Source organism: Chiloscyllium plagiosum, unplaced genomic scaffold, assembly GCF_037043375.1.
Source record: "Chiloscyllium plagiosum isolate Xiang-an unplaced genomic scaffold, Cpla_swu_hap1 HiC_scaffold_6, whole genome shotgun sequence".
In the NCBI taxonomy this organism is placed as follows: domain Eukaryota; kingdom Metazoa; phylum Chordata; class Chondrichthyes; order Orectolobiformes; family Hemiscylliidae; genus Chiloscyllium; species Chiloscyllium plagiosum.
In genome coordinates this window covers 101,313,738-101,336,125 of record NW_028270144.1, presented here as the reverse complement: position 1 = coordinate 101,336,125, position 22,388 = coordinate 101,313,738, and the positions used below count along the sequence as shown (strand labels likewise).

General features: G+C 40.2%; 1 protein-coding gene across 1 annotated transcript in view; it reads right to left on the bottom strand.

The window, feature by feature from the left end:
- The window catches only part of ufm1 (ubiquitin-fold modifier 1), a 40,824-nt gene extending 22,162 nt beyond the window's left edge, over positions 1-18,662 (bottom strand). The window contains exons 1-3 of the mRNA XM_043692117.2: positions 18,606-18,662; positions 17,878-17,934; positions 12,304-12,361 (exon numbers count right to left, since the gene is read on the bottom strand). Coding sequence (XP_043548052.1) covers positions 12,304-12,361; positions 17,878-17,934; positions 18,606-18,607 — 117 coding nt within the window. The 5' untranslated portion in view covers positions 18,608-18,662. The remainder of the gene's footprint in view (positions 1-12,303; positions 12,362-17,877; positions 17,935-18,605) is intronic.
- Positions 18,663-22,388: the final 3,726 nt, after the last annotated feature.

The window sequence follows — 22,388 nt, the reverse complement described above, 5'->3', positions numbered from 1 at the left end:
GATAAGAAGATTCACACGGGACTAAGCAACACCTCCATTCCGGTTAGATTCACACATGTATTGGGACATAATTTTTAACCGTTTCACCACATTCCACTGCTTGGAATTTTACACCACATTCCACTGCTTGGCCCAATACATGTGTTACATTATGATTCACACATGTATTGGGACATAATTTTACACCACATTCCACTGCTTGGCCCAATACATGTGTTACATTATGCTTAATTCAGTTCAATTCGTTTCAGTTAATTTCAGTTCAGTCAATTCAGTGTAATTCAATTCAGCTCAGTTCAGGTCTGTTCAGTTCAATTCAATTGTGTTCAATTCAGTTCCGTCCATTTCAATTCAATTTAGCTCAGTTCCATTTTGTTCCGTTCAATTTGATTCACTTCAGTTCCACTCAGTTCAGTTCAGTTCAATCCCATTCAATTCTGTTAACTCCGCTTCAGCTTTTTGGACATGCCCACATCCTCCGCTGTACCCCAGGCAAGGGGTTCTTCGGCAGGACTGGGATCCTTTCTCAAACAAACTGCCACGTACATGCCCACATCCATGCCATCCCGGGACGGTCGGGACCTCCACAGTTTGTTCTTCTGGTTTCTTAGTCTTTTTCCAAAACATTGTTCTGTATCAAAATCTCTCCTCAATTGCGATTGATCCTGCCGACTACGCCAAATGTTTTAAAAAATTCTCAAGGTCAGGTTCGTAGGAGAGTAGTCTGACACAGAACAAACGACCAAGAGGCGAGTCTGCTAGAATATGGGCATTTTATTCCCCGCAGCGTCGCCAGAACGGGTCTGGCTTATACTCACTCTACATGTTACCAAAACTGGGAGCCGTCAGTTCTCGTAGAGCGGTTGCCAACAACCCACGCTCGGCGGTTAAACGTAACCCCGGAGCAGACTCACCGAACTGGAGACTTTTCCAGCTGATATACTCTTTTCCAGATATAAACATTCATGTGAACAGCAGAGCAAGGCTAAAAAACACATTCCATTCTGGTTACATACAGATAAGAAGATTCACACGGGACTAAGCAACACCTCCATTCCGGTTAGATTCACACATGTATTGGGACATAATTTTTAACCGTTTCACCACATTCCACTGCTTGGAATTTTACACCACACTGTGATAAACCAGAACGCCAGAAATAAAGAAAAGCAGAAATTGCTGGAGAAACTCTGTAGGCAAGGTAGCATGTGTGAAGGGAAAACAGTTACCATTTTAAGTCCAGAACTTCAGAAAGCCAGTGCCAACTTGAAAGCAATCAAGCTTCCAACCTCTTGCTGCCTCCTTCTCTTCCCCCTTTCACTTTTACTGTGCCCTGTTTTCTTGCTCTCTAGAAGAAGTCAGTTGCTTCTATTTGCCATTCAAAATCTTACCTTAACTTGCTTAAACTTAAAACTAAATATAATTTCAAAATAGCTTGGAATTACACAAAATAAATAGTTAATTGTAAGTTATCTTCACAGAATTGTTCAAAGAATCACCATTTCTCATTAATCATGTCAGAAAGCAATACTTATGGTTATCTTCCAGTGAGGCTATAACACAAGAGAAGGATCTTGATGCAAGTTTACCTGATTTCATCACATCATCAGTGAGCCTCTGGTGAAGCAGTGAGTTATAACCTGCTTTCTTTTTATGTGCTTAGGTTTCCTTAGGTTGGTGATGTCATTTCCTGTTCTTTTTCTCGGAGGATATTAAATGGGGTCCAAGTCGATGCATTTGTTGATAGAGTTTCGGTTGGAATGTCATGCTTCTAGAAATTCTCGCCATGTCCCTTTTTGGCTTGTCCTAGGATGGATCTGTTGGCCCAGTTGAAGTGGTGTCCTTCCTCATCTGTACGTCAGGATAATAATGATAGTGGGTCATATCTTTTTGTGACTAGTTGGTGTTCATGTATCCTGGTGGCTAGTGTTCTGCCTGTTTGTCCAATGTAGTGCTCGTTACAGTTCTCGCAAGGTATTCTGTAAATGACGTTTCTTTTGCTTGTTGTCTTTACAGGGTCTTTTCAGTTTATTAGCTGCTATTTTAGTGTGTTGGTGGGTGTGTGGGCTACCAAGAGTAGTCTGGCAGTCATTTTTAAGATGTAGAGGAGAGTGGCTAAGGTTTCTGGATGTGTTTTATCTGCTTTTTGGGGTTTGTTGCTGAGAAATCAATGGACTGTGTCTATTGGGTACCTGTTCAACCCAAACAGACATACGCACAAGAATTCCTAGAAGCATGGCATTCTGACCGCAACTCTATCAACAAACACATCAACTTGGACCCCATTTACCACCCTCTGAGAAAAAGAACAGTAAATGACATCACCACAGGAAATTACATCACCAACCTAAACACAAATAGAAAGCAGGTCATACCACCACTGCTTCACCAGAGTTTCACTGATGATGTTACCTAGTATGGTGACGAAACATCTGAAAACAAACCTTCTAGCGAGCAAACTTACATCCAGAACCTCAAACTGAGCTACAAATCTTCTCAAAACCCGCTACCCTTGTATTGTATTTGGAGTCTTGCTCGGCAATCAAAATTGCAGTGGGGGAGCATTTAGAGAACAGTGATCAGAATTCTGTAAGCTTCAAGATAGTTATCGCTAAGAATAAGACTGATCTTCAGACAAATGTGCTAAATTGGGAATGACTAGTCGCAACAGCATTAGGCAGGACATGGAGAAATTATACTGCGAAAGGCTGTTTAAGGGTAAATCCACATCCAACAAGTGGAAGTCTTTTAAAAGGGCAGTTGATCAGAGTTTAGAACCAGCATGTCTCTGAGAGGATGAAAGGTAAGGATGTTAAGATTCAGGAACCTTGGATGAAAAGAGATATTGAAAGTTTAGTCAAAAAGAGAAAGGAATCAAATGTAAGGTTTAATGAAATCAGTCAAGGCCCTCGAGGAATTTAAAGGATGTAGGAAAGAAATTAAACAAAGATTTAGGAGGGCTAAAAGGGAATATGAAATGCCCTTGGTAAGTAGGGTTAAGGATAATCCCAAGTCATTTTTACCATATTAGGAGCAAGTGGATAGCTAGGAAAGGGTAGGCCCACTAAAGAAATTTATGCATGGAGCCAGAGAAGCTTTTACTGAGCAGTTCATTATGGTATTCACCAAGGAGAGGGAAACGGATAATGTTAATATTAGGGATGGGTATGTTGATATTCTTGGGCATGTTCTTATTAAGGAGGTGGTGGTGTTAGGTGTCTTGAAAAGCATTAAGGTAAATATGTCTCCAGCACCTAATGGCATCTATGCCAAGATACTTGGAGTCAAGGGATCTTGACAGAAATCTTTGCATCCTTTTTAGCCACAAGTGAGACTCTGGAAGTCTGGAGAATAGGCAATGCTGTTCTTTCATTTAAGAAGGACAACAAGAATAATCCAGGAAATTACAGCCTGCTGAATGTTACATCAGTAGTAGGGGAATTACTGGAGAAGGTTCTAAGGGCCAGGATTTACTCACATTTGGAAAAGAATGGATGTTTTAGGAATAGTCAGCATGGCTTTATTCAGGGAAGATCTTGTCTTACAAATTTAATGAGTTTTTCACGGAAGTGACGAAAATGATTGATGAAGGTAGGGCATACTTTCTACATGGGCTTTACTGAATCATTTGACAAGGTCTCTCATTGTAGGCTGGTCCAAAAGATTAAATCACATGGGATCCACGATGATTTGGTAGGTTGGATACAAAGAAGACAGAAAATAGTTGTAGAGATCTGTGACAAGCGATGTTCCTCAAGGATCAGTATAAGGACCTGTTATTTGTATGTTATATAAACAATTTGGATGAAAACATTGGTGGTCTGCTTAGTAAATTTCAGATGACATGAATATTGGAGGAGTTGTGAAGAGTGAGGAATATGGTCAAAGCATACAGTAGGATATAGTTTCAATTGGAAAGCTGGGTAGAGAAATGGCAGATGGAACTTAATCCAGACAAGTGAGAGGTGATACGTTTTGGGAGATAAATTGCAAGAGTTACAGTCAATGGTAGGACCCTTAGGAGCATTGATATATATAGAGATCTTGCCGTGCAAGTACATTGTTCCCTGGAAGAGACGACACAAGTGAATCAGGCAGTGAAAAAAAGGCATTGCCAAGCTTGCCTTCATCAGTCAGGGAGCTGAGTATAGAACTTGGCAAGTCATGTTGCAACTGTATAAATTTACTTTTGGCCACATTTGGAGTATCATGTATATTTCTGGTTGGCACATTATAGGAAGAGGCTTTGGAGAGGATATCAATGAGGATGATGCCTGGGCTGGAGTGTATTAACTATATAGAACATTACAGCGCAGTACAGGCCCTTCCGCCCTTGATGTTGCACCAACCTGCGAAACCAATCTGAATCTCATCCAACCTGTACTATTCCATTTTCATCCATATGTTTATCCAGTGACTATTTAAATGCCCTTAAAGTTGGCGAGACTACAACTGTTGCAGGCAGGGCATTCCATGCCCTTACTACTCTCTGAGTAAAGAAACTACCTCTGACCACTGTCCAATATCTATTGCCCTTCATAGAGTCATAAAGTCATAGAGATGTTTCAATTTAAAATTATGTCCCCTTGTGCTAGCCATCACCGAGGAAAAAGGCGCTCACTGTCCACCGTATCTAATACTCTGAACATCTTATATGTCCCAATTAAGTCACCTCTCAACCTTCCTTCTCTCTAAAGAAAACAGCTTCAGGTCCTTCAACCTTTCCTTATAGGTCCTTCCTTCCACTTCAGGCAACATCCTGGTAAATCTCCTCTGCATCTTTTTCAAAGCTTCGACATCCTTCCTATAATGCGGCAACCAGAACTGTATGCAATACTCCAAATGTGGCCACACCAGAATTTCGTATAACCCCAGCATGACCTCATCCCTCCGAAACTCAATCACCCTACCAAGAAAAGCTAACACACCGTATGTTTTCTTAACAACCCTATCAACCTGGGTGGCAACTTTCAGGGATCTATGTACATGGACACCGAGAGCTCTCTCTGCTCATCCACACTGGAATCTTACCCTTAAACCCAGTACCCTGTATTCCTGTTACTCCTTCCAAACCTGAATCACCTAATTTTTCCGCATTAAACTCCATTTGCCACCTCTCAGCCCAACTCTGCAGCTGATCTATGTCCTTCTGTAAGCTATAACATGTTCCGGCACTGTCCACAACTCCATCGACCTTAGTGTCATCTGCAAATTTACTAACCCACCCTTCTATGCTCTCATCCAGGTCATTTATAAAAACGACAAACAGCAGTGGCCCCAAAACAGATCTTTGCGGTACACCTCTAGTAACTGAACTCCAGTTTGAATATTTCCCATCAACCACCACCCTCTGTCTTCTATCATCTAGCCAATTTCTGATCCAAACGGCAAAATCATCCTCAATCCCATACCTCTGTATTTTCTGCAATAGCCTACCCTAGGGGACCTTATCAAATGCCTTACTGAAATTTATATACACATCAACCACTTCAACCTCATCCACCTGTTTGGTCACTTTCTCAAAGAACTCAATAAGGTTTGTGATGCACGACCTACCCTTCACAAAACCATGTTGACTATCCCTCATCAAATTATTCCTTTCTAAATGATTAAAAATCCTCTTATAATCCTTTCCAACACTTTACCCACAACCTGTAAGTACCAGGGTTGCCTTTATTCCCCTTCTTGAACAAGGGGCCAACATTTGCTATCCTCTAGTCTTCTGGTCCATTCCTGTAGACAACAACATAAAGATCAAAGCCAAAAGTTCTGCAATCTCCTCCCGAGTTTCTCAGAGAATCCTAGGATAAATCCCATCCGGCCCAGAAATTATCTATTTTCACATTCTCCAGAATTGCTAACACCTCTCCTCCTTATGATTTCAATCCTGTCTAGTCTAACAGCTTGTCTCTCAGTATTCTCCTTGTCAACATTGTCTTTTCTCAGTGTGAATACTGATGAAAAATATTCATCTCGCGCCTCTCCCATCTCCTTGGACTGCATGCACAACTTCCAACTACTGTCCTTGACTGGCCCTAATCTTACTTTAGCCATTCTTTTATTCCTGGCATACCTATAGAAAGCTTTAGGGTTCTCCTTGATTTTACCTGCCAAAGACTTAACCTCCTCCCCTGGCTCTTTTTCGTGCTCCCTTTAGGTCCTTCCTGGCTAACTTGTAACTGTCAAGTGCCGTAACTGAGCCTTCACGCCTCATCCTCACATAAGCCTCCATCTTTCTCTTGACAATAAATTCAACTTCTTTAGTAAACTACGGCTCCCTCGCTCGACCACTTCCTCCCTGCCAGAAGGATATATACTTATCAAGGACACACAGTAGCTGTTCCTTGAACAAGGTCCACATTTCAATTGTGCCCATCCCCTGCAGTTTCCTTCCCCATCCAATGCATCCTAAATCTTGCCTAATCACATCATAATTTCCCCCAACTATTACATGCCTATCCCTTTCCACTACTAAAGTAAACATAATCAAATTATCATCACTATCACCGAAGTGGTCACTTACCTCTAAATCTAACACCTGGCCTGGTTCATTACCCAGTACCAAATCCAATGTGGCCTCACCTCTTGTTGCCTATCTACATACCATGTCAGGAAACCCTCCTGCACACATTGGACAAAAACTGGCCCATCTAAAGTATTAGAACTACAGCTTTTCCAGTCAATATTTGGAAAGTTAAGGAGAGGTTGGATAAACTTGGGATTGTTTTCACCAGAGCATCACAGGCTGAGGGGCAAATTATGATAAGACCATGATAGGGTGGACAGTCAGACTATTTTTCCCAGGGTGTAAATGTCAAATACAAGGGGACATAGGTTTAATGTGAGAGGGAGAAAATTTAAAGGAGATTGGCAAGACAAGTTCTTTTTTAAACAAAAGGTGATAAGTGCTTGGAATGTGCAACTAGGGAAGGTAATAGAAGCAACGTTTAAGAAGTATTTAGAAAGACACATGAACAGGCAGGGAATAGAGGACAGATGGGATCAGGGATCAGTTGAGAAATGGCAACATTTTAAACTTTGCATACACAGTTTGTGAAGTACATGTTACTTTTGTGATAGAAGTTCAATGTATATTCCATATTAAAATTTCTTCATTGAAGAATCTTCAAAACCATACCTTGATAAAATGGAATTTTGAACTAATATGCACCATTCTACTCTTGAATTTTCCTCTCAATCTTATCTTCCACATTGCCAAAAACATAATTTTAATTTTCTTTTAAATTAATAACAATCCTATTCTTTTATCTTTGAAACGTTCACTGGTCTAGAGATGTCTCAACAATTTGATTTATTTAAAGGCTCCCTTTTAGCAACTTACCTGACTCAAGCAGTAAAGCACAGTCAGTCAAGTTGATTTTTAAAAATGATTCAAAATATCTTTGTTTAAAAAGAAAACCTTGATGCCTTTTTCAACATTCTCATGAAGCATAGGCTTTTTAATTTCCAAATAGTCAGTACTCTGTTTAAATTAACCTATTTTAACTTGTTCCACTTTAACGGTCAGGTGATATGGCCTGCATTCACATTTTGAATTAAAATAAAACGTCGGGTCTTGGATGGGGTCACATCACTCAATTGATATATTTTAAAGTAACATCTTCCAATCAGCCTCCCCAGTCAATGCCAACCTTCCCTCAACCCCATCTCTCCAATTTGCGACTCATGTCTGCAACCTACAATTTGAAACTATTCTTCCTGTTCTCTCTACTCATCTCATGAACCCTCAGTCACAGGCTTAGGAGCAAGAAACAGCAAGGGGACAGGTCAGCAATTTGCAGAGCCACCTCACTGGAGAGTTGGCGAGCTAGAGATTCAGCATGCTGGATAGGCAGCAATTCTAACAAGTCACTTCAATGCATTCCAATTATATATATTAAATTAACTTAACTTGAAAGTAATTTCACTTAAAGATTTAGTAATGTTAAGTATTTCTAATTACTGATATAATGTTTTAATGATTTTTATGATGAGAAAAGGCCTACAGAACCTAACAGGAGCTTTTACATTGGATTTTTCCATTACAACCAATTAGTGTAATGTTTTCATTTGAAGTTGCTGTTTTCAGAAATACTACTACAGCTTTAAGCAAGAAATGACTATAGTTACAAAAGGGATAATATAACTGGCAGTGGCTTGTAGCATTTTCTAATTGTTTCATTTGCATTTATACCACCACCTACTCCAAAGCAATAAGTACTGGCCTAGACAGTGACACCCAAATCACATGAACAAATATATTTAAAACAATCGCAGGTCAGATTTTATTTCCATCCCTAAATGCCATCAAGCAGGATATGTTGAGTCACCTTCATGAGAACTGAATGACTTTTCAGAGGGAAGTTAAGAGTATGGAGTCACATCTGACCACAACCAGCATGCTTACTGGTGTACAAGGACACCTCCGGGTCTCATTTCACATTCACTTCTTTCAATGCCCTGTTTGAAATCATTGACTGGAAAACAGCAACAGATTACAGCGAACAGAATACACAACTTTAACATTTGTTAGTGATGATAACCCAATTGTACACTCAGGTTAAAACCTTATGGTTCAAAGACACCCACAGATCTTTAAACCGTTTACTCTTTTCCTCCTCTCTCTCAAGTTTGCACACGTGTGAATGCACAAGAGCATTCAAGCGACTACATGAAGGACAGACATTGGATAAAACCATAACACTATGAGAAATAGGAAGAGGAGCAGGTTGTTCAGCCACTCAAGCCTGCTCCACCATTAAATAGGATCATTACTGATCCAACATTCCTCATGTCTACTTTCCAGCCTTTTCCCAGCAATCCTTGATTCCCCTACTGATCAAGAATCTATTTTGGTTTTAAAAGTATACGAGGTCCCCATAACTCCCTCTGGTGAGGAGTCCCAAAACCCACAATCCTCTGAGAAATTCCTCCTTAGCTCAGTCTTAAATTGATGCCATTTTATTCCGAGACAATGTCCTCTGGTCCAAGACTCTTCCATGTTGGGAAACATCCTTCGGCATTAATCCTGTCAAGCCCCTTCAGAATCCGACATGCTTCAATGAGATCACCTGTCATCCTGCTAAACTCCAGTGAGTAGAGTCCTAACTTGTTTAGCCTTTCTTTATTAAAAATACCTCCATACCAAGGATCATCGAAGAGAACCTTTGCTGAATCGTCTCCAAACAAAAATTACCATTAAAAAAAGGGGCGAAAACTCCTCACAATACTCCAGACGTGGTCTCACCAGCATCTTAAACAGTTGCAGAAAGACTTCCGTATTCTTATATTCCAAGTGAAATAAGGATCAACATCCCATTACCATTTCTGATTACCCATTGCACCTGTGTGTTAGCTTTCTGTGCTTCAAGTCTCTTTGTGTTGCACTTTTCTCCAACATCTCAGTTTAAGTAATGCTGCTCTTTTGTTTCCCTTTCCACAATGACTACCTTCACATTTTCCCACATTATACTCCTTTTTCTTGCCAACATTTGCCCACTTACTCAACCTATCAATGTCTTGGTGTAACCTGTTGATACACCTTTCACAGCATGGCTGTCCACCTACTTTTGTGTTGTCTGCAAATCTGACTACAGCACATTCACTTCTTTCCTCCAAGTCATTTACAAATATTGTCAACAGTTTGTGGTTCCAGGACTGATCCCACTGGAATACCATTGGCTACAGGTTGCCAAAAAGAACCCCTTATTTTCAAAACTGAAAAAACACATCTGACAAGCATGCTGAATCTCTAGTTTGCCAACTCTGCAGTGGACAGACACTCCAACTCCAACTCACTGTTTCCTACCCATTAGCCAAATCTCTATCTATGTCAATATTTTAAGTCCAACACCCTGGAGGTCTCAAGATTTAACCTTCGGTGAGGTATCTTGTGAAACATCTACTGGAAGTCCAACTACAACGCATCTATTAGCTCCTCTCTATCTATTATGGTTGTGATTTCCTTCATAATTGATTCCAACATTTTCCCAACAAATAAATGTCATGTCTTGATTATTCTCAATTAGCAGATAACAAAATCACACAGATTTTTGAGGTGAAAATCAGTGTGAGAAATTGTGCCCATAGTCAGGGAGAGTGTTGGCTCTGTGGGATAGGGAGAGGAGTTGGGTCAGTTATACCTAGTTTACAGTCTCTTCATTCTACAGGAAGCCAGGAGTGATGGGAAGTTTGAATTACTTTAATACTTCATGTTTCCTGCTCTAACACACAGTTGGGGACTGGCTTAGAGGATTCCACTCACCAGGTTTCAACTTCATGGAAAGATCCTGCAAGGTCATTTGCATCAGGACAACCGTATTGTTCTGATGAGTAACTACTTTTTAAGCAATTGAATGGGATTAATTAATTGACTGGGTAGATATTATGGGGAAACAGATGGGACTGGTATAGAAACAGCTACAAGATCAAATTTTTGCTGTCACTGCACGGTCTCTGACAGGCTCTGCATATAAATGAGCAATCTATTCAGAAACACAGATGATTTAATGGTGCTTTTGTGGTGCAGTGGTAGAGTCTTAACCAGGACGAGTTCAAGTCCCACCTGATCTAAAGGTGTGACACAATATATCTGGACAAGTTGATTTTAAAATTAAAAAATGCTGAGTTCTTAACAGCTGATTTATATAAAAAAGACAAAGTAGTTAATAAATTCAATCCACAGAAAAAAAATAGCCTTGGATAGCATTTCACTGAAATGCCTTGAATCCAAATTGGCATCAACTGCCATCGAAGTTGCTGCAGAGACCATCTTCCTACCAGAAGATCGAGGACAGCATCTCCTTACGTGATGCTTCTATCAAATACCTCGGAAAGTTTCAAATATTCTGTCAGAACATTGTGTATAAGAGTTGGGATGTCACATTGTAGCTGTACATTAGTGAAGCCACTTTTAAAACACTGCATGCTATTCTGGTTGCCCTCCTATAGGAAGAATTTTGTAAAACTTGAGAGGGTGCAGAAAATATTTATTTGCTTACTTAGGGGACTGGAGGGCTTGAGTTATAGGGAGAAGCTGACTAGGCTATGGCTTTTTTTTTGTGAAGTGTCAGAGGCTGAGAGGTGACCTTATATTAATTTATAATATGATGAGCAGCATAGATAGGGTGAATAGCCTAGGTCCTTTTCCTTGGGTGGAAACTAGAGGGCATAAGTGCAAGGTGAAAGGGGCACGATTTAAAAAGATTCTAGGGGGTAACTTTTTCACACAGAGGATGCTGTGTGTATGGAATGAGCTGCCAGAGGAAGTGGTGGAGGCAAGTACAATTACTACATTTAAAAGGCATCTGGATGGGTACATGAATAGAAAGTGTTTAGAGGGATATGAGTCAAATGCTAGCAAATGGGACAAGGTGAGGTTTGGATGTCTGGTGGGCATGGATGAGCTCGACCAAACTGTCTGTTTCCATGCAGTATGACTCTATTAACTGTGCTACATAAGGTGAGGTGGTAAAGGTAATTTCCATCACCATGTTAATGTCTTTATGCATTATTTATCTCACATCTAGAACAGTATCTCCACATTTCAGATATATCTGAACTAAATCTTCCTGGTCAGGCTTACAGACAGTGTTTCTAGGGCTTCATTTTGAAATTCGGTGAAAAAGTAGATTCAATTTTCACTTCAGCTATTTCTATCTGTACGAAACACAATTTAAAAATCTTAAATCCTAAAAGTCAGTGTTATGAAAATTACTTTGGAACTCAGGACTATAAGCACAAGCACCCTGCATTGAATACATAGAGCATAGAATAGTATGGCACAGTACAGGCCCTTCAGCCCACAAAGTTGTGCTGAGCATTTATCTTAATCTAAGATCAACCTAACCGATACACCCCTCAATTTACTGCCATTCATGTGCATGTGCAAGTCTGTAATGTCTCTGACTGTACTACCTCTGCAAGCAGTGCATTCCGTGCACTCACCACTCTCTGGTGCACGCACGCACAATAATTATCAAGTAAGTACCAGATAACATTCTTCACCCAGTACATCATGACTACATGTTTGCCTCAAAAGCAGTGCTGTTATTTTAAAAATTGCTGTACTGCTGTACCGCAGTTAGTCCAAACTTTACAAACACCATTGCTATACACTGTGGTTTTGCTTATAACAAATTAAAGTATAGACTGAAAATTATTTGGTATAAAACAATGTGATCATGGGTGCCATTTCTATGGATTTGAAATTAAACAATTCTCATAAAGAGCTTCTACAGACGCAATGGTTTTCTCCTGTACTACACAATTCGATAACTCTACTATGCAGTCTAATGTACTTACCTCTTCTGCTGCAAACTTCAAAACAGCTGTGAAAGGTGTGACTTCAGGCACACTCAATCTGAAACACAATGATGTATACGGTCTTACCACCAGAACATGACTACATTTCAATTTCTTATTCAATAACCTGGACTAAGACATTTTACAGATGAAAATCGGAAAGAGGGGAAACATTTATAATAACAGAATGATAACAATCTTTATTCATTAGTTTAAAATGACTAAACATAATATAAGAATAAATAGTGGAAAGCTTTGGGAACAAGTAGTCCAAAGACAGTTGCTTCTACAAGCAGGTCGCATTATGAATGATACTTTCATAACAATATCATCTGCAAGCACACTGTTGGTCACTCAATCTCTGACAATGTTGAAAATGGAGAGCAGGCTTGTGGAAGGGGGTGTAGGAATGGTGTTTACAATGTCTGGGTTATACAATTTTAAACTGGTCTTCATTAACAATTTCTTATCACAAACAGAAGTAATTACACACATCTTGCTAGTAGATGTAAAGTTATAATGTACTGCAAATTATAATTATTTGCTCTTATTGAGTACATTACAATTGCTGTATGACAGTTACGTATCACCTGAGCACTCAATGGAATACATGCACTGCATCAAAAACACAAAAATGCACCCAACACGACTAATCAATTTTAGAAATCTTACATAAATACAAACATTTTCAAATTAAACTGATGTTTCAAATTAAACAAAAGCATCATAAATGTGTTGAAAATAACAAGTATTTAAATATTCAAAACACAAAAAATATTTCCATGGCACGATCAGGAAGATACAAATTAGAAACAGGAATAGGCCACTCAGTCCCTCGAATCTGCTTCATCATTCAATAAGATCACAATCATTCTGATTACTCTGCATGCCTGCCTACCTCTGATTACTTTTTTGTCTCAATAACCTTTCATTCTTTTGCTTATCAAAAATCTAGCTACCTACTCAGTCTACTTTCAGGAATCAGTAAAGTCATGGAAGATAGCGAGTTTTGAGAAGATTTGTAGCTCAGGTTGAGGTTCTGTAAGTTTGCTCGCTGAGCTGGAAGGTTTGTTTCAGGCCTTCTGGCATCATACTAGGTAACATCGTCAGTGAGTCGCCGGATGAAGCACGGCCTACTTTTTATTTCTGCGTTTAGGTTTCCTTGGGGAAACAAATTAGAGGAAACCTTCAAGACCATCAATAATATCATTGCTGGCATAAAATTCACTAAAGAGGAGGAAAACAACAACAAACTGCCATTCCTAGATGTCGCAGTAGAGCGAACAGCCAATGGGGAACTTCAAACCAGCGTCTACAGGAAAACAATACATACCGTCCAAATACTGAACTACAGAAGCAATCATCCCAACACCCACAAATGAAGCTGTATTAGAACATTATTTCAACAAGATACTACACACTGCAGCACAGAGGAACAACAAAGAACAGAGGAAAATCACCAAGTGTATTCAAAATGAACAGATACCTAATGAACACAGTCTGCCAATTTCTCAGCAATAAACCCAAACAAGCAGACAAAACATGTCCAGAAACCCTAGCCAATCTCCCCTGCATCAAAGACATCTCGAAAATGACTGCCAGACTACTCAGACCTCTTGACATTGCAGTAGCCCACAAACTCACCAACACGCTAAAACAGCAACTAATGAACTTGACAGACAACAAGCAAAACACATTGACTTGGATCCCATTTACCATCCCCTGAGAAAAAGAACAGGAATTGACACCACCACAGGAAATGACATCACCAACCCAAGGAAACCTAAACATAAGGAAAAGTGGGCCATGCCACCAGTGCCTTTGATGATGTTACCTAGTATGGTGATGAAACGTCTGAAAATGAACCTTCCAGCTCAGCGAGCAAACTTAAGAGTCATGGAAGATGTCATCAGCAGCACAAGCAAGTGGCACTTGCTCAGCACTGAAGCAATGACTTCATCATTGATGCTCAGTCTGGGAACTGCTAGAGCCACTCAGTCTGAACTCATTACAACTTTGGTCTAAACATGAAGAAATTAAAACTCCAGAGATGAAGAAAGGGCAACCGCCCTGAAGTGCAAGGCAGCATTTGACATGAATGGCACCAAGGAGCACACAGTAAACATGAATCATGGGAAAACTTTCCACTGGTTGGAATCAAACCTAGCACACAGGATGATGATTGTGGTTGTTGATGGACAATCATCTCAGTCCCAGGTCATCAATACAAGAGTTTTTCAGGGCAGTGTCCTGAGCTCAACCATCCTTAACTGCTTTGTTAATGACCTTCCCTCCATCATAAGGTCAGAAGTGGGGAAATATGATGATTGCACAATACTCAGCATCATTTTCAAGTCCTCAGATAGTTACACCTCACTAGGGTAGCACACTGGAAATCAAGTTCGGCTCTTCCCGATGTTATCACAAAGTTAAAACATTTATCAAAGTAAACAAGAATTTCCCAATTTACCTGGTCTTTTAGACTGAGGTCTTGGACCACGTTGCTGTTCCTAACAAGAATTTTTTATTACTAATAAATAAATTCTAGCTACAGGAAACAATTATGAACTGTTGACATAAAATGTTAAAACTGTAATCTCTAAACACAGAGACAGACAAAACACATTGGTGCAATGGTTGGACAATTTGGTTGGGTAACAATTCAATGGCCTGTTCCACAGGGTTTACTGAAATTATCCTTTTGCTTGCACAGACTTGATGTCCTTCAGTCCATCCTCACAGAAGGTATAGGTGATATGCTCACCACTTGTAAAACCTGACTTCCTGGGTGAAAGCAACAGCTTACAGCAACTAGTGGGAGAAGATAACTATCTTCCTTCAGCTATTATCTACTGCAGAGAAACATCATCTCCCCTTCCAGAAATATTATTCACATCTACAAACTGTTGAGCTCCCCAGGAACTAACCACATAGTTGTTGGCAAGCAGAAGGCATTTAACATCCACATCTGGTCAAAGTTCACCATAAGCTATTTATTGCAGGATAAATCTTATTTTGTACACATCCCCCAGTGCCAGCCTGTCTGCAATCCTTGAACAAAACATCAGTGTAAACATCACTTACAATCAGTTTTGGTAACTTCCTTTAAAAAGGGTAGTAATCCATTCCACAATCCTCAAAACAGTCCTTTATCTCCTTTCAGCCAGAACAACAGCAAAATAAAAAGATGTAGTCTTTACAAAATACTGAAGCAGCTTGTGTTTATCTGCAGCAACTTGAATATCATCTAATAAGAAGTGACATGTCATAACGTCAAATATTGAATCTAACTATTCCCCCATCTATTCAATACTGTGTCTAAAAGAGGTCAGACGCTAGGAATATTGTGGAGAGTAGCTCATGCTCTGTTTCTCCAATTCTGGATTAGAGTGGTGCTGGAAAAGCACAGCAGTTCAGGCAGCATCCGAGAAGCAGGAGAATCGACGTTTCAGGCAAAAGCCCTTCATCAGGAATAGAGGGCTGTATTCCTGATGAAGGGCTTTTGTCCGAAACGTCGATTTTCCTGCTCCTCGGATGCTGCCTGAACTGCTGTGCTTTTCCAGCACCACTCTAATCCAGAATCTGGTTTCCAGCATCTGCAGTCATTGTTTTTACCTCTGTTTCCCCAATGTCTATCTACCAATTACAAGGCACAAATCAGGAATGTGGTGGAATATTCTTTACTTCTCTGTTTGAGCACAGGCCCTACAACATTCAAGGGGCTTAAAACCTTCCTGGACAATGCAGCCCACTGTCTCACTGTCCACTGTCTTCAACCTTCACTCCCTTCACCAGTGACATATAGTGACAGCAGTGTACGCCATTTTATAACACGCACTGCAGCGATACACCAAGGATCCTCCTACAGCATCTTTCAAACCCATGACATTGACTGCCTAGAAGTGGACAGAAAATGCATTGGAACACCATCTCTGTAAGTTTCCATCTAATCCACACAGATTCCTGACTTAGAAGAATAAGGGCATTTCTTCAATGTCTTGAAATGCGGAGATAATTTTACGATTCTTTTCTGAATCGGATAACATGAATTTTTCATAATTTTGATGGTCTAACTTTTTTCAGATCTAACAACTTAAAGATTTCTCTTTCAAACTCACCTCGCTTGAAAGCTTTCCAGACTAATGGTCACTTCTGCCAAAGATACTGGTTCCCTGAACTGATACTCATGCTAAAAGAAATCATTTTCCCTTTGAACAAAAAACTTGTTTCCTTCTGAACTGTCAAAACAAAACCAATAGCTTTTATCTGTTAGCTTTGCTTGTCAAACTCTAAAGTATGAACATCTCTATTAACAGGACAGAGGTTTCTCCCAGGCACTTAACAGCAGTCATATGTTTTCTTGAAACTGTGTGCCAGATTCCGCTTTATAGTATGTTGTACCATCATCACTGTCAGGTTACCTGTACATAACTCTCAAACGACTTGTTGTCTATTGGTTCTCATCTCTACTAAAACTGCTTTGACATCCTTGTTTCCTGACTTAAGTCACCCCTCTTCTGTGCTAAAAAGACCATTTACAGTCACCTCTCTACCTCTGTCAAGTTTGTTTCCTAAATGTCACATTCAGGTGCCAATCTATGCTATTCAGTAACCATGTCTCTGTAATGGTTGTCAGATCACACTGATTTGCAATACTAGTTCATCAGTTTTGTTGCAGTTGCTGCATGCATTCAAGTTCTAAGGTGAATATCACAAATATTACATTTAATAAAAGTAGTAACTAAAATAATGAATCTTTTCCACATTTAACTATCAATGACAAGTATTTTTAAAACCACCTCAAATGATTAGAACATAGAAAAGTACAGCACAGAACAGGAGCTTTGGCCCACAATGTTGTGCCGAGGTTTAATCCTAATGTAAAAAAAAAACTTAACCTACACACCCCTCAACTCACTGCTCTCCATGTGCCTGTCCAGCAGTTGCTTAAATGTCCCTAATGACTCTGCTTCCACGACCACTGCTGGCAACGCATTCCATGCATTCACAACTCTCTGCGTAAAGAACCTACCTCTGATGTCTCCTCCATACCTTTCGCCTAATATCTTAAAACTATGACCCCTCGTACCCGTCAATCCTGCCCTGGGGAAGAGTCTCTGGCTATTGAAACTATCTATTCCTTCATTATCTTGTATACCTTATATAGAATAGTGGAGCAGGTTTGATGGACTGAGTGATTCACTTGGCTGAAGTGAGGACTGCAGATGCTGGAGATTAGAGTTGAGTGTGGGGTGCTGAAAGAGTACAGCAGGTCAGGCAGCATCCATGGAGCAGAAGAATAGACTCTTCAGGCAGAAGCTTTTCATCAGGAATGAGGCAGGGAGCCTAGGCACCCAGCCTCATTCCTGATGAAGGACGTTTGCCTAAAACTTCGATTCTCCTGCTCCTCGGATGCTGCCTGACCTGCTGCGCTTTTCCTGTACCACACTCTTGACCCTGAATGATTCACTTCTCGAATCCTATCGCTTGTGATCATGCATTAAAATGATGAAAAAGTGTTCCAGGCCACAAAGTACCAGCTCTCAGAGACTATTCTTAGCCATACTAACTTACACTTTGTAAGGTAACTTTGGATCCGATGTCAACGTGATTTTAAATGTGACCTTTGACCTGAGAAAAAGCATATAATTAGTGAGCCTCCACCAGCTGTTCAGTCACAATATTACTTATTAAAACAAATAATAACCTAACCAACCAACATAAAATGAGTTACATATATAAAGGTGCTGGTATCAGTGTTTATCTGTGATTATGAACTGTTTTAAGCAGTATCAAACTTGGAACAGGAGACAGGTGGAAGGGGAAGGGGGCATCAATGGGCAATGTCAACACCAAAATGACTAACAGGGGTTAATACCCTGCAAATCCCTGATAGTGTACCAGCAAGTGGCACAGGACAGGGTTACTTTTTATATTAAAGACTGAGTGACATCCAACGAGTCAAAGCCCCATGTCCACACGCCCCCCCAATCCCTCAAGATTATTTCCTCCTTCAAACTCTCACTGTTCTCTCTCACACCCACACCACTCCCCCCAACTCCATTGTTCTTTCTCTCTCTCTCTGTCTCTTTACCCCCGATTGTTTCCCCACACCCCAACTCACACTGTAGCCCGTCTCCCCCGTCCATTCTCCCATACCCATTGTTCTTTCTCGCCCTCCCCCTCCCCCTCCTCCCTCTCTCTCTCTCTCTCTCTCTCTCTACCCCGGATTGTTTCCTCACATGCCCGCGCCCTGGCTCCCCGCCTGTCGCCCACCGCCCTCTCACCCCTCCCCCACTCACATTATTCTCCTCCTCAATTGTTCCCGAGCGCCCTCTGACCCGGAAATGGCAGCGCTATCCCACGTCACCGCATCTAGCGAGGACCCCGGCAACTGTCGCTGTCTACACCACTGCCCAACAGAAACTGCGCGTTTTCGGGGAATCAAGTCAAAATAAAAGTCACCCATTTAAGTGACTTTAATTTTTATCATTATTAATATTCGGTTCGTTTTGCGGTGCTGCCATACTCTTCCCTCAGCACCCATATTTAGCAGGCGCCTGTTGGACATCTAGCACAAGAGATGTCAAGTGGAGCTTGTCATAGTTACAATTTGCTGAGTGTTCTTGCTGCAGGGTTTACTTGTTCACTTTAAATTACCTGTTTGAAAGTTTATTTGTAAAAATCAAGGCTATTCCAATTCTTGGGTTCTATACCTCCAGTTTACCTCACTCCCCATTGCTGTTTTGTGTCACATTTTTCTCTCCTGGTCCTTTGAGCAGGAGGTGGGGGCAATTGGTATCATTGGTCTCATCACAACCTGACAGTAAAGTCAGCCATCTGCTTGTTGATTTACTCCAACTCCTCACTATCAAACTTCTTCATCCAAAGAAAACTCTCATGCAAGGTGACCAGATATTCAAAATCTGGAAGCCTTACTGCAACTGTACAAGGTGCTGGTGAGGCCATGTCTGGAGAACTCTGAGCAGTTTTGGTCCCTTTATTTAAGGAAAGATGTCATTTCATTGGAAGCAGTTCAGAGAAGTTTCATTAAGATGATCCCTGGTATGGTGGGATTGTCTTATGGGCAAAGACTAAACAGCTTAGGATACCACTCACTGGAGTTTAGAAGCATCGCAGGTGACCTCATTGAAACTTTATAGGATTTTTAATGAGTTTTACAGGGTAAACACTGAAAGGATGCTTCCCTTCTGGTGAGAGTCTAGGTTCAGAGGGCATAGTGTCAGATTAAAGGGGCAGCAATTTAAGACTGAGATGAAGAGGGTTGTGAGTCTTTGGAACCCCTTCCTGCAGAGATCTGTGGGGGCAGGATGCTTGTGTATGTTTAAGGTTGACCTACCTTAGGGGAATTAAGGGTTATGGGGTAAGAACAGGAAAGTGAATCTGAGGAATGTTGGATCAGCTATGATCCTGTTGTAAGGTGAAGTACACTCAAGGGGCCACATATGCAAATCATATTCCTATTTCTTCTGCTCTAATGGTCTTCATTTTAACTGAATTTGACTACAACTGCTATATACTGTATCGAGTTTTAGTGTTTATTTTCTACAATCCAGCTCCATTCTTCCTTTTTTTCTCAAACACTCATACTGCTTACTTGTAGGGAATACACCAGCTGCTATTGTAAGCATAGGTCTCATAGTCCTATGTCTTAGAAAGATAAGTTACAGAAGGAGATCATTCAGCACATATTTGCATTGGTTCTTCATAGACTTATTCAATTAATCTTACATCCTGTTCTTCCCCTTTCACTCTGTAAATGTTCCCCCTTTATATAGTTATTCTATTCCATTTTGGAATGCTACTCCACTATTCTTTGTAGTGCATTCGGTTTTATAACAGCTCAGTTCTTTTTCCTTTCTGTTCATTATATCTTTCAGACTTGCAGGGGTTTAGCCATTACATGAATGCTAAAATTGCTCCTTCACCTCCTCAATCAATCTGAAGACCATTACGACATTGTTCAATTGTTCATGATATAAATTCTTGGATGAATGTAAATGAAAAATAGAAAAGCAGGTTATTATCTGAATGGTAATAGATTGGGAAAAGGGGAGGTGTAACAAGACCTGGGAGTCAGCTTACACCAGTCACTGAAAGTAAGCTTTCAGGTGCGACAGGGAATGAAGAAGTCAAATGGTAAGTTGGCTTTCATAGTGAGGATTCAAGTGCAGGGACTGGGATGCGTTGCTAAAGGGCTCCAGCCTGAACCATGATTTTCCTGCTCCTCAGATGCTGCCTGACCTCTGACGTTGAACGTTGGTGGGCTCCAGTCTTTCAGCAGGTGTTTGCTAAGTGGCGAGTTCATCTCAGAATAGTGGATAGTAAAATGGGGCTAAAATTGGGTGAGAGAGGTGGGGTGGTAGCTAATGAGATGGATTTGGTAGGAGGCAGCAAGAGATCTCGCTATGCCTCATGACAAGAACTCTCCATGAAACTGGACCAAATTGGCTGACACTTAGCCAAGAACTTGAAAGATTCAACCATCTACTCAGTTTCTACTCAGTTGGATGTGCATCAGTGCAGTTTAAGGATGATTAAGTTAAAGACATTTTAATTAACAATAATAAAATCAACTTTAACTACAATATCAATGTACAAATCAATATCATAACCCAGGACACAGTGCAGCAAAATGCAGCTCAAGTACAAAGTCACAATGTACTATAATACAATGTACTACAATGTGCTAAAATAGCATAATTCATCAAAGCCAAGTCAATCAAATACTGCGAGGAACAGTTTTCGCATTCATAGAAATAGAGCAATTCTCTATTTGATGGTGCAAATAGAAATAAATGAGGAAATAAATAAAGGAGAAGGTGTGAAGTGTTATCAAAAAACAAAGGTATCAAAGTTGTTGTAAAAATGAGTAATGATATCAATTCTATAGATCACAATGTGGAGTCAGTTTGGAGGGAAATAAGGAATTGTGTGAGAAAGAGGGTGGAAGTCATCTGTACAACCCCAAGATTTGCCTCACTGTGGAACAAAGTATAAATCAGGAAATATAGAGGCATGTAGGAAGGGCAATACAATTGCCATGTGTAATTAAAATATACATATTGACAGGACAAATCAGATGGACAAGGGTAACATGGAACAGAAAGCTGTAGAGTACATCAAGGTTTGTTTCTTAGACCAATACCTTGCATAATTGTCTTGAGAACAGGCTATTTTAGGTCTAGTAACGTGTGGAGAAATAGGATTATTAAGAGATATTGTAGTTAAGGATCCTCTATGGGGTAGCGAACACAACATAGTAGAATTTCAAATTGAGTTTGAGGGAGAGTTACTTGTGTGTCAAACCAGTTGCTAAACACAAATAAAGGCAAATAATTACAAAGCTATGAAGAAAGAATTGTCTAAAGTGGGCAGGGAAAATAGACAAAGGGGATGTCAATAGACAAGCAGTGGCATTTAAGCAGAAATTCTAAATGCTCAACAAAAATTTATTCCAATCAAAGTGAAATACACTATTAGAAGGATGAACCACTAATGGTTAACAAGGGCAATCAAGGAGAATAACTAAACAAGAGCTAATGCCACAAGGAGACAAAAACTAGTGGTAGTCCAGAGGACTGGGAATTTTTAAAAACCAGCAGCAGATGACCAGAAAACTAATTAAGATGGAGAAAATTGATTGTGAATGTAAACTGAACAAAAATGTAAAAGCAAACAGCAAAAAATTCTACTGGTATATAAAAAATAGTAGGTAAAATGAGTGTGGGGCCATTAGAGGATGTGACTGGGAAACTAATAACAAAGGAAAGGCAGACAATTAAAACCAATTCTTTGCAATGGCGGAGGATACTGCAAACATCTTAAAGATCTTAAATAAACAAGATGTTAATTGGATGAAGGGTTTTGCAACAGTCTCTATCACAATGGAAAACCACTACACATGTGAAGCCACTGTTTGGCTTGACATCTGTCATTATGAAAATGTTAAGAGTCCATTAGACATCCTCCCGTGGGCATCCACCATTACAGATGTCAGTTTTCAGCCAATTTCATTCATTCCATGTGATGTCACAAAAAACAGTTGGAGGCACCAAATACTG